This window comes from Pseudopipra pipra, chromosome 16 (genome assembly GCF_036250125.1).
Source record: "Pseudopipra pipra isolate bDixPip1 chromosome 16, bDixPip1.hap1, whole genome shotgun sequence".
NCBI classification, from domain to species: domain Eukaryota; kingdom Metazoa; phylum Chordata; class Aves; order Passeriformes; family Pipridae; genus Pseudopipra; species Pseudopipra pipra.
This window is the reverse complement of record NC_087564.1, coordinates 9,165,342-9,178,473: the sequence shown is the minus strand read 5'-3', so window position 1 is coordinate 9,178,473 and position 13,132 is coordinate 9,165,342. Positions and strand designations below refer to the sequence as shown.

General features: G+C 36.3%; 1 protein-coding gene across 4 annotated transcripts in view; it reads left to right on the top strand.

The window, feature by feature from the left end:
* DNAH3 (dynein axonemal heavy chain 3) overlaps window positions 1-13,132 on the top strand; it is a 70,206-nt gene that overhangs the window by 7,316 nt on the left and 49,758 nt on the right. For all 4 annotated transcript variants that reach the window (XR_010434703.1, XM_064672948.1, XM_064672946.1 and 1 more), the window contains 16 exons: window positions 408-456; window positions 944-1,124; window positions 1,655-1,844; window positions 2,234-2,429; window positions 3,322-3,447; window positions 4,131-4,326; window positions 5,566-5,745; window positions 6,101-6,237; window positions 6,392-6,497; window positions 7,061-7,239; window positions 7,950-8,134; window positions 9,463-9,586; window positions 10,141-10,294; window positions 12,055-12,199; window positions 12,481-12,692; window positions 12,915-13,006. Coding sequence is in view for 3 of the 4 variants with exons in the window: in XM_064672948.1 (XP_064529018.1) it covers window positions 408-456; window positions 944-1,124; window positions 1,655-1,844; window positions 2,234-2,429; window positions 3,322-3,447; window positions 4,131-4,326; window positions 5,566-5,745; window positions 6,101-6,237; window positions 6,392-6,497; window positions 7,061-7,239; window positions 7,950-8,134; window positions 9,463-9,586; window positions 10,141-10,294; window positions 12,055-12,199; window positions 12,481-12,692; window positions 12,915-13,006 (2,452 nt within the window). In the remaining variant the exon portion in view is untranslated. The remainder of the gene's footprint in view (window positions 1-407; window positions 457-943; window positions 1,125-1,654; window positions 1,845-2,233; window positions 2,430-3,321; window positions 3,448-4,130; window positions 4,327-5,565; window positions 5,746-6,100; window positions 6,238-6,391; window positions 6,498-7,060; window positions 7,240-7,949; window positions 8,135-9,462; window positions 9,587-10,140; window positions 10,295-12,054; window positions 12,200-12,480; window positions 12,693-12,914; window positions 13,007-13,132) is intronic.

Sequence of the window (13,132 nt, the reverse complement as noted above, 5' to 3'; positions counted from 1 at the left end):
AACTCCATTAATTAGTTTGAAATTTTTTTCGTGTGCCGTATATTTGGTGGAGCTATGCATCTTGTAGAAGTGCTTTTATATTCAAACCAGAAAGTCCCAGTGCAGAAAATAACATTTGTGCAGGGAGATAAGTAAGCTCTGAAGTCTTAAGCATGAGCTGAATGCTTTCCTGAAGCTAGTTTATAATCCCAGAATCAGCAGGATTATTTAACATGTGATTTTAATGTCTTGCTAAAGACATTACTTGCTAAAGACTAACTCAAGCCTAAATACTTCTTTGTGACATTGTAGTTCTCTTTTATTTCATTATCTGATTAGTTATCTTAGCTCTGTTTTTCACCAGTCTGAAATAATATCTTATTTGAAAAATATATATGCATGTGATTTTCCTTAACTGGTATTTAAAGCTCCGAGAAAAAAGCTCAAACGTTCACAAAGACGATGGAGTTCTGATAGGTAACGTACTGTAATGTTATAAAGATACAGATTATTACAACCAGGCTAGTTTGAGTTGTGATTTAATATTTCTTTTTACTTGGATGCTCTGTTAAGCATCCAAGCATGAAATGTTAAGTCTCTACAAAAAATGTGTGTGCATCAAGACTGACTTTTGTGTTGTAATGTTTTGATAAGATGACCACGTGAAAATCTTGAGCAACCTAAATAACTGGGCTAGTAGGTTTGGCTCTGATAGAATGGCTTATAAAATATTACCAGAGGATGCTAGGCAGTTGTAAGGTTTACATGGTTGTATTGTTTATGTTAAAGTAGTATGCTCTATTAGACAGTTTTAATGAGGTTTTTTATTGAGTAATTGAAATACTTCCATAGGTTATACTTGTTCTCAGTGTAGGGCAGGTGGTTTATTTAAGGTTTGTCCTTTGTCCTTATCCGTTACTGTTTCTTTATTCACTAAGCTTGTTTTTGTTTTTTTTTTCCAAAGTTCTTTGTTAAGCATTTTGAATCCCATTTCACTGAGTGCACCTGCTCATGTGGCAGACCTGCATGTCCTAAATTACGCAGACAACCAGCCACTGACCCCAGAAGAACAATTTGCTGTCATGGATTTACATGAGAAGGAGACAAGTAAGCGAGAAAAGCCACCTTCAAGCAATGATATAGAGGTATTTATATAATTTCTTTTTAGGACAAAAGTAGCAGCAGTAATCATCCTCAGTATATCTGTAAACTGTTTACTAAAATTAGTTGAGAAAAGAAGGCAGTACATGAGGTTTAGAAGATGTAAGTATTCAATATAGCAGACTGCTGTTAAATATTGTTAACTCCTTTCTCATTTGTTTCTAGCTACTCTGATTTTTGTTGTAAATTGTTTAATTCACAAGTTGAATTACTTCCCAAATTCTTAACCCCTCATGTTGTTTGCTAGTAGTTTTTCTTTAGTAATTTAATATGTTGTACTCAGTTCTAGCAGTATATATACTTACAGCAAAACAGATGACTGTGTTGTAAAGATGTCAGGCATTAGCAGTGCTTTAAAAAGAACCAAGAGTTAGATAGCCAAAATCCATTTCATTCAACCACCTTTCAATTACAGAAGAGGTTCAAGTGATAGAAAAGCTAAAAATACTTCGTAGTAATTTGTTGTCTGTCAGAAAATTCATACAATAAGCATAATATTTTAAACATTTTTTAGCGATACTGTTACTACATATATAATGGAGTGCAGGAAGACATGGTGGCACCTCAGGATGAGGAAGTGATGAATGAAATTTTAAGCCATGTTCCAACTCACATTCTTACTAACCCAGGCCTGGAGAAATTACTTGCAAGGTTGAAAGAAGAGATTAAGGCAGACTATTATATCGGCCTCATGAAATCCATTGGTAAGACTCAAAATCTCTGAACAGTTCCCAGTGTGTAGACATTTATTGCAGTTTTAAGGCAAGTCTTCATTCTAATCTTAGCCTCTGTGGAGAATTCCTTTGAGGTCAGTAGAACTACAACAGATATCTGCGAGAAAATAATCTGTGATCGTTCTACATAACATTCCAGTTTCTCTCATTTTCTTTTCCTGAAATAATTTTATAGACAAATTTTTAGTTTGATTTTTATGCTGTATTTTATCCTAAAAACCTACAATTAAGGATATGACTATGTTAGTTTTAAATGTGCAGAATTCTACGGCTTCCTGCACTGTTAAGAGGTAGGGTTGTTGAATGTAAGTTTTGAACCATACATGCAGTCTCACCATGATATAAATGATTTGTTGTAGTTGATTATGTCCTGATGGATCCAGCTGAGAGAGAGAGACTGTCTATTCAAAGTACCCCACGCCCTTTTCCCCGGAGGGTTGTCTGTGGACCAGTCCCATGGCACAGCTCTTATGGAGAAACGAAAACTTGGAATGAAAGGAATCTATTCGTAGTGAATTCATTGATGCTCACTTTGCAAGACCTCTGGCTTTCTGAGTAAGATGCCTTGTTCACGGGATCTTAATGAAATTCGGGATGTGTTTATTTAATGGCTTGATTAGAGAGTGCATCTGCTGTGACTTCTCTATGTATGCTTAGGAGATCCTGGGGGAGCCACTACAAAGTGGCAAAATATGTCTGTTTTCTAAGTAATTATTTTTTCTGAGCCTCTAAGAATTTCAGTTAAAATGATTGTTTCCTGCAGTCTCTGAGTGCAAGCATGAACACGTTTTACATGTCCACAGTGAAGAATGGGTATATTTGTGCTGTGAAAAGATCATCCCCTTTGTTATAAAATGTAATCCCTAAATTAAGATTCAACACTCAAGTAAATGGTGATTTGGAATTCTCATCCTTATTGCTGAACTTAACAAAATTAACTCATAAAATTGAGTATCTTTCAAATGTCTGTACTTGGAATTTGCTCTGGGGACATTAGAAAATTAAGATCTGTTATTTTATGAAGTTAAATGGTAGTGTAATCCTAAGAGCTGGATTACCATGTAAGAAACATTTTCAGGAATTTAAAGTCTTGCATGTTACAGACTGATATGTGTCCTACAGAGTAGTCAGGATAGGCACTCATTGATATGGAATAGAAGCAGTAGGTGTCATTCTGTGTGTTCTTTAATGTCTGGATACACTAATAAAACTAGGAAAAGGACAAGATTTAGTTTTAAATACAGCAAGTCCAAATTAAATTTATTAAGTGTTTCATGTTTGTTGATAACAAAAACCCCATGAGAAATGCACTTGTCAGACAGCTTAGCAATGGAGTGATACCTATCAATGAAATTGTATTTTTAGTATTTATAAGTACATATGAGACCTTCCTTGACTATTCACGGGTGTTTATTTTTTAAATCTACTGTTTGCTTTCCTTCCACAGGTACAGCCATCTCAGGTTTGTTCGCACTGCAGAGATGCTTTGTGGACACCTGCCTCTGCTGCCTGATGAATTTGAGGAGATCGTTCGAAGACACTGTTTGGAAGCTCGAGACATCCTTCAGAACAAGTCAGTGCCAACTGTAGGAGCAGTAAATAGAGTGTTTTAGGGTCTGATTTTCATGAAGGCCCCCTTTTAAAACACAGACTGAGATGACACTAATCCCAACCACAAGGCTGTTAAAACAAAGGGGTGAAGAGCAGAGGGGAATAAACATCTGGATGATGACAGACCCTTTGGAACTGCAAGAATGTTTGTACAAGAGCAATTGGTAATAAAGTGTGAGTAAATGTAGACTGAAAATCAGAAGGTTTCTAACTATGAGAGGAGTGGAGTCTAAATTTGTAAAAATGGTGACAGAAAACATTTTTTTTTAACTATGGAAATCGATGAATTAAAGAAAGAGATTATATGAGGCACATGAGAGAAGGTGCCTGTATTCTGCCACCTGACATCTCTTCCAAACTCATTTCCCATTTAATGCTAATAAATGAATATTGTCAGTAGTATTTTGTTTATTGCTAATAATTTAAACTAATCATATGGCCTAGTATAACAAGAATCCTTAGCTTTAAAACTCAGGTGTCCTCTAAGTCCTGGTAGGTACAGTTTTGTTTCATATCTAGTTAACAATTCTCTTCTAGCCCTTTGCATCTTACTCATTCCTTGGGTAATTTCTGAGCTTAGATTTCATTGCAAGGAGCAAAGTAAGACTAACAAGCTTCTAAAAACTTTGTATTTTTTCATTGCAGGTGGATCCCAACCTGTGCATCTGTTTTCATTGATCAGAAAAATAAATGGCTTCATTTTGCTCCTGAAAGGGACTCTGATTCCTCTGAGCGAGTTGAAAGCTATTTTAGTTCAGTGGCAGCTCTGATGTCATTACAGCTACGTGAGATGGTTGTTAACTCCTTAGAAGATCTTCTTGAATTTTTTATGATCCATAAGGTATATGCTGTGAAGTGTATCTATAGTTTTTTGTCTTACATGGAGGTGATTCACGTAGCCATAAAATCTAATGCTCTTTGAGGGCTAAAATGTCCCACGTGGCTCTTGCCTCTGTAAAAATTGGCTGTGTCCTTTAGTTGTGCATACTCAGTGGATTGTTAGCATGGTCAAAAGCTGCTCACTCAAATAATCACAGGCCTGGGGTTACAACCAGCAGCTTATAGGAGTTTTCAACTCTGTCTTGAGAGAGCGTGCATTTATTTTATTTTATTTTTAGTCTAATTTTTCTTGGTCTTAGCAGACAAAACACTTTTACACATGATTCTCTGAAAGCTCATGAATAATCCACTTTGAAGTCAAAAGTGTGCAGAGTCAAGTGTGTAATCCTTTGCAGAGGTGATTTTTGTATGTGCTGTTCCTGTCTATACCCAATGAGTGCCATATATTATTTCAAGTAATGTACAAAGTTATAATAACAAGCAATACGCCATGAGAGTTTTTACCACTGTTTTGATTACCATGAAGTTGCCTCTTAGTGGAAATGAATTTTTTAAATATAGCATCACCCAGGAGCTACCATGATAAGACAAAATGAATGAATGTGGCAGATTAAATACTGCATTGCAGCCAGAAGATCACACTTAATATAATACTGTCAGACCTTGCACTAAGCCTTGCCACTGAGCCTTGCATCTGGGGGATGATGATTGGGTTTTTAAAATATTTTTTAATTTTTGTCTTGTGGCTTGGTGTGGGTGGGCTTTTTTTTTTTTTTTTTTTTGTCTGTTTGTTTGTTTGTTTTTTAAATCATTATAATATCTACATTATGAGTCTGGTCATGGATTAGGACTCCACTATTGTAAAGATATTTTGGGGATAGGGCTGTTCTTACCAACCTAAGGCAATTAAAAAACCCACAGGATTCTAGATTTTATGTCTGATTTTTATTTTCCAGAGTTTTAGTTTTGTACAGTGATTAGTGCTTTACTTCTGTTACTTAATGGAAAATCAAGGCATTTAGGCTTAAATCCAGTTTCTTAATTCCAGCTTTTATAGATTCCTTTAGGAGTCAGCACCTTAAGATCTTATTTAGAACATCAGGTTTTGAATAAAAATCAGGGAAGATGATCTCATTGGTGCTGTGTAGTTAAGATACTTGGGGGAGTTTAAATATTTTTTAAATTATTATTCTTAGAGCTCTTTACATTGTTAAGTAAAATTTTCATTCTTTTCCCTAAGGATGGAAATGATTTTACAGAACCGTATCGAGGAATACAGTTCTTTATACCTCAGATACTGAGAGTGGGACTGTGTGTGAAGGAACCTGATATTGTCTTTGAGCCATCCTTGAGAGGATGTTGGGATTTAATCAGTCATGCCTTCAGGGAGATCCTGCGCAGTGCTGAGGAACTTCCAAAGGTACTGGATAAGTTATGGCTCCATACAAAATACAATATTAATAAAAATTGTCTATAATGTAAGGTTGAAGCAAAAAACTGACAAATAGAAGATAAAGGTGAGGGTTGTGTATCACAAACTGTGAACTTCTGTGATTATAGATGATATTTTTCAGATTCACTGGTTTGATTTTCATATAGTTTTCACAAGCAAACTATGTGTGTAACAGGGTGTTAATTATGGATCAGAGCCTTTTGACATTGCAGTGTTTTTACCAAATAATAAATTTTTTTGAAGTGGTGGGTGAATGGGTAATAGAATACCTTATTTCCACTATTCTATGTGTTATTACAGTATTTACAATGTTTCCCTTTAGGTAGAAAGACTTCTGTTTCCAAAATTACAAAGAGATAATCTCACTCTCAGTACAGTCAAACCAGAGGAATCATTGTTTTCAGACTATATCAACAAACTTGAAAAGATCTTTGAGAACAACATACTCGGTCCACAGAAGTAAGTTTTGGCTGATAACTCCATTGACCTTCCAAACCCTCAGTTTTATAACACTGTCCATTTGACAAAAATAGTTTGAGTGTGTTTGTTTCTTTTTATAGAGAAGCTTCATATTGGAATCTTATGGTCATTTTTGTGATCTTCTGTGTTTAAGGTATTTAAATGTGTACAGGAAATACAGCAATCTTTTGAACAATGAGGCACTGCAAGATGTCACAGATTTCTGGAAAAAAGGTCCTTCTTTAGAAGCTTTAACTGAGGTAATGTGTTACCAAAACTGCAACATGTTCATACAGCAGCTCACACATCACACTTGACTTCCTAATATATTGCCTAAAGAATAAGCTACTTGTTTCACCCTTGGGATTACACAATTTACATAGCCTCTTACTGTAGGGCTGCCGTGCAAATGGAGGAGGAGGTTTCTTTATGACCATCTTCTGTGAGTTTTGTTGTTTTTCCTTAGCAGAAGTCCAGTGGAAGGCTGCCCAGAGTATTTGGTCAATCTGCAGCTTACTTGTCTTTTGAATGTCTTGTCCTCAGTCAGCCCTGTCAACTCTTCTCTCTGCATTCCTGAGTTAGCATATGGCTAAATACTTCTTTAGGCATCTTGTGGTCTTCCCTAATATGGCATATTACACTGCAAAGCTTTCAGCCCTGGAGTCTGTGGGTAGGAGCAAAGCTCTGGAAAGATAAAAATTAGTTTTCCTTCTTCTGTTTGGAATATACTATCCATTTGTTGGATGGAAACTCTTAGTTGTTTAGCATTTTTCGTCCATAGACTTTTAGGGAAAATAACAGATGTATTATTTTCTGTTTGTAGAAGATTGACAGCTTAACAAAACTGAAAAGAGAGATTGCTTCTATGCATGTCACTATTCCTCTGGCCATGTTCTGTCTGGATGCTCTACACCTGCATGAGGAACTCTGCAATCGGACTCAGAATCTGAAAGACAAATTGATTGAATTTCAAGTGATAGAAAACAGAGAGTTAAATCAAAGGTACCCGTTGTTTGCCTGGATGGTTCTTGCTCTCTGCCTGGACTGGTGCTCTCTGTCTGTGGATGGGATAACTTTATCCATTTGCTAGGTTTCTTAGTGCTGAGCAGACACGTGCAAAGATACCAAAGTGAGTATTTAAAATTAACAGGAACAGAAATAGTTGAAAATAAATGTCTAACTTAGGATGTATGGAAGGTAACTTCCTGGCTCAGCTGGTGAGGGAGCCAGCCAGGGGCGATGCTGGACCTGCTGTTTGGAAGCAGAGAAGGACATTGTGGGCAGTGGGGTGGTTGGAGGCCGTCTTGGGCACAGCAATACAGGTTTTGGGTCTTGGAGAACTAAGGAATGGGGTCAGCAGAACTGCTGCCTTGGACTTCTGGAGGGCAGACTTTGGCATGTTCAGGACACTGGTTGATAGAGTCCCACAGGAGTCAGTCCTGAAGGGCAGAGGAGTCCAGGAAGGAGGGACATGCTTTAAGAAGAAAATCTTACAGATACAGGAGCAGCCCATCCTCGTGTGCCAGAAGATGAACCAATGGGGAAGGCCAGCCTGGCTGAACAGGGAGCTTTGGCTAGAACTCACAGGAAAAGAGAGTTTAATTTATGAAGAAATTTAATATTTTTGTTTCAAAGACAAAATGAATTTACAAGATCTTACATCTCTTTTCACTTACAGTCCCAGTGATCTGTCCGTTTTCTTTTTGTTGTAGAATTTGTGATGATTTTAACTTCATTGCAAAGAAAATGAGTGAGGAGCCTCAGAACACTGAACAGCTGGTGGAATATGATGCATTCTTAAAGAAATCCAGTGAAGTTACTGTTGTTAAACTGAAAAAGGACCTCGTCAAAGCAACACGCAGACTGCAAGTGCTCATGGACTATGCTGATCTTTCTCGTATGTCTCAACTACAGAATATAAAATTTCCATATGAAAATTTTATGTGTAGATAATGGGCTCTGCATGCCCAAATGTTACATCTTGTAGAATGCTAATGGAAAGTTCCAAAAGAGACAGAAAGGAAATAAAAAGAATTCAATAGAGGCCAAAATGTACCAGTACTGCAAGGAAGGAATGGTAGAGAAACGGCACCCAGCACAGACAGGGCTTTTCAATGTGTTTTAGAGAGTGTTTTGGGTCTTATCAAATTAATGTCATGTAATCTGGCCAAATAGTGTCACACTTCTATGTTATTAAGTAGAAATTCTTCAGAGAGAAGTCATCTAGGAAACCTTGTGCCTGAAGGCTCTACTGACAGCATGTGGGAAGTGTGAGAACTTGCATCTCTGCGGTTGAGGATTAGCTCAGAGCAGGCCTTTTGTTGGCTTGCTGTGATGGTTTGCTACTCTTGGGTAATAAATATACTTTAAGATAGAAGGAACATCTGTAGAAGTTGCTTTTAGTTTGCACTGTTATTCAGATGAAAAATGTGCCATTCACAGATGCTGTCTGTTACTTGCTGAACATAAAAAGGAAGAGCAGTTCTATGAATGCATACCCATTTTAGTGGCAGGATGATACCTTGTCCTTAAGCAGAAAACACTCTTGGATCAGACAGTGATAGAAATAACTAGGATATGCCATGTTCATTGACTTTATGATAAAAATTAGGATACCTGTGGAAGCCAGGACATTTTTCTGTTACATTTTGGACTGGAGTGTTTGTAATTACAGTATTTCACAATTACATATTCTTTGTAGCTGGGTTTATAAGCATGTGTCCTGCATTAGTTATGAGCTAAGTGCACTGAACAAACAGACAAATAGGAAGATGGAGATGTCTGGTCATCGTAGTTGTTATGCTCTAGCTTTTGTGAATAATTCAGCATTTACAGATTGTGGACTAGAAATGTTGTAAACCTTTATCCATCTAATGTAGGTATAATATATATATAGTTAGGAGTGGTCTGTGTCTGTGTGTAGTGGAATGGGATTGATATTCTAGAATAGCTGCTCTTACTAATTGTCTCTGCCTAGCTAGGGTCTTATTTAGAGAATTTCACATTCTTAACTTGATTTTACAGTTTTGCTATTAATCTAACTGGTTTTAGGGAACAGTTTTCTTTGCAGTGAAGATAGTCTAGCCACCAGTTTCTTAGCTTATTCCTAAACATAGTTTTAGCTATTTTGCTTATTAGTAGGCATTCTGTTATATAATAGCCATTCTCCTGGATCATTGGTTAAAAGGCATTTTCTTAAAGATGTTTATGCGTTTTTTATTTTAGGTGATGACATAAATCTGAATAGTGCAGTTTTCCATTGGCCTGATCAGATTCAGAAAATATTTGATGACAGTAAACAGCTGTCGACTAAAAGGAGGGATCATGTAGAAATGCTGTTGATTGAAAGGTATGGTGTTGAGTAATCTTTTTTTCACTGGGTATTTTTAGACAAGAAAAATCTCATTATCAGCAGAAAGGAGATAATGTTAAAGAGGGAAAACTTAGAAGGGGGCTGAGAAAGTAAGGAAGGAACCTATTTTACAGTGTGATGGAGATTTCAGAAAAATACTATTGATGAGAGTAGATTAGAATATTCCTATGCTTAAAGAGATCTGAAAGGAGGAATGGAGGATTGATCCAGAACATTCATAATTTTATGTTGTCATATTGATTAGTACAGCATTACACATAGTTTTGTTACATTCTTTTCACTCTTCCTTTATTTTCTCCAGGTAGTAAAGGCAGCAAAGGTAAGTAAAGTAAATCATCTGTTAGGTTTGAAAATGAGCCTAGAATTCTAATCTTGTGAACTGCATAGTATTGATGCAAGTGATCAATGGGTTTTCGCTGGCATCTGTGTTTATGCAGATTTCATTTGACAGTGCCTGTTAAAATTAATAAAATAATTGAAACCTGAAAAGGAATGAAACCATCATATTACCTTAACTGTCTTTACCTCAGGTGTTCTCAGTTTGAGAAAACTCTTCAAGGTTATAATAAAGAACTAGACAGCTACAAAAAGCGGGATGTCATGACTGTGGAAGACATGAAGAACAGCGCTCGGCATTTTGAGGAGTTAAATAAGAATCTAGAAAAGGCACTAATAGAATTTGAGGTTAGTACTTATTAGTCGAGTATGGAATGGGTTGCAATGTGCTGGATGAGCAAAATCTTGGTTCCTGCCTCTGATTTTTTGTTTTCCAAGGTTCTGGCCATATATTGTCAGGATGTCTTTAAAATTTCCAAATTCACAAAGGATTGGCAAATATCTTCTTGTCTCTGTGTGCTGAGTTGTCCCAACTACTGGGTTGAAGAGCATATTTTTAGGGAAAAAAATTTAAGGGAGTTTTTAAAATTGGAATACTGAACTTCAGTGTTTCCAGGCAGTCAGTAGTAACAAGATGCTATCCACAGAAAACAGAATTCTGGCAGAGTTGGCAGAGGCAGAATATTAGGGAGGTGGCATTTTCCCTGAACCATGGTTTGTGCACTGGAACTGTGTTTTCAGTCCCTCTGCTTGTTCTCTAATTAAACCCAAATGTTTTTCAGCTGTTTGTATAATTGCCATTTAATGCTGATAGGCATTAAATATATATCATATCACATAAAGGGAATTTCTAGAAGGAAACTGAAGACCAAGATTCCTAACTTCTACTCAGGGCTCTCCATCCAGTGTACTGTGTCATTCTAGGTTAAACAGTTTGTCTTAGCTGTGACTCCACTGGGAAATGGGGAGGGTTGTCTTTGAGAGATCTCACAGGCATTGTGAGGCTTAATTAATCTTCTAAATCACAGTGAGACAATGGGATTTCTGCATATGTGGAAGCTTAAGGGTCAAGATTTTAATTAAGTCCCACTCAAAAGAGAAAATGGAACCAATTAAATGAGCTTGGAATTTAGATAAAATGCTAGTCCCACATATCAATACTATTAATCTGATTTAAAGGCATCTAGTATATTTAATTAGTTGAGTTAACAGCACTGATATCCTGTTATAGGTAGATCAAAACAAGTAATTAAGTGTAAGTTTCTTAATACATGATCACAGTGAGAGGTGTATCCACACAATTCAAATGACATGACAATTAGCTTAGTGAATACATGAATTTAAATATTATCTTGGAATGTGGATCTTTATATTTTTCTGCCTACATCTCACATTGAATTACTACAAGTTTTATGGAGGATCTGTTGGCATTATAACAGCACAGACTTGGGACTCAATCTGAATTCAATGTCTGCATTTCAGGCAGCATTTCTCTGTGCTTCACCTCCCACCTGTAAAATGAAGGAGGCAATACTCTTTTTTTATTTTTAGATCTAATTCTTTGCACATTGGTTTATACTATAAAATCTTCTGGACAAAAACAATATCTTACCATGAATAAGCACAGAAATTAATACGTGTTTTGGTTGGAGCTCCCAGATGTTTCGGGAAAAGAAAAAAAAATAACAATCTCAAGTTAAACAAAATTCCTGTAAACCTGAAGAGCTTACATCCAGATTTCAAAGTGGATTGGAAACTTTTGAGCCTTGGTTTCACTGAATGCCAAGCTACATTATCTTATTCTAAAATGGGTATAGATTTTTTTGATTATTTGGACAGTAAAAGATACCAGCAAATGCCAGGTTAAGAGTTGGACTTGATGATCTTAGAATTGTTTAGGCTGGAAAAGATGTCTGTGATTCCATAAAAAAACTAGGGGAATTTTCAAGAACAGTTACCTTATGTCCCTAAAATCCACAGGCCTGTATCTAGAGATCTGTCTGGCTTTAAGACGTGTAAAATAATTGTATTCAATATTACCTGTTTAAAAGTTTAAACCACAGTAGGGATTTTTGATGGAAATAATAAACTTTTTTTCCCCTGTAAAGGATATTACTAGAGAAGAAGATTTGCTTGGGCGAGAGAAAAGTCAATTTCCTCTATTGCAAAGTATAATTGCAAGGAAAGAACCCTTTGAGCAACTTTGGTTAACAGCATATAATTTCCATACCAAATCTGAGGAGTGGATGAATGGTGAGGCTTTGGTGTTCATTTGATGAAACGTGTTATTTTCAGTGAGTTAAGTAGAAGCTGCAAGGGTTGATTAGTCGTGAGAAGATAATTTTGAAGAAATAAATGCTCTTAAGCAGTGTGAAACAGAGTTACTGACTTGGATTTTGTATGAAGATAATTTTTTGTAACACAATTGATTTCCAGTTAAAGGAGAATGACTATGAATAGCTGTAATTAAACCACCCTAGAAATCCCCTTGTGCTGATGTGCCTGATGTGCTTTTTTTATACTGTTGTGTTCAGGAACTCTACAGCAGTTTAGTGCTGATGAAATTACTGAAGAAATTGGAAATATGTGGAGGATTATGTACAAGCTCTGTAAGAGCTTCCCAGACCTGCCCGGGCCCAGACGTTTGGCAGAATCTATGAAATATAAACTTGATAAATTTAAACAGCATATTCCTATCCTGGTAATTGCCTGCAATCGTGGAATGAAGCAGAGACACTGGGAGCAGGTACTTCAAACTCTTCCAAAATCTTTTATCCTGTCACAGAATTGATCCAGTTTCGAAATGTATAATTCTACAGGCAGGAGCTTCTTTGAATTAATAACTTATGGTGAAAAGCAAATTAGGGGGCTGCACTAATACTTCTTTAGCATTTATGGATTGCTGTTTGAGAAGTCTTTTATGAAAATGCATGTTGTTAATAGGTTTTATTTCTTACTTTATTTTCAGATTAGTGAAATTGTAGGGTGTGAGATCAAACCTGATGAAAAGACTACTCTTAGAAACATACTGGACTTTGGACTCTCAAAATATATTGAACAGTAAGAAGCTTACTCTAGTCTCATTTTTAAGACGTTGTGTTTCATAGGTCAGATACTAAATATTAGTTCTTTTGGGGTTTTGTGTACTGTTAGAATGTGCTGTAGAATCAGCTGTATTTTATCAAG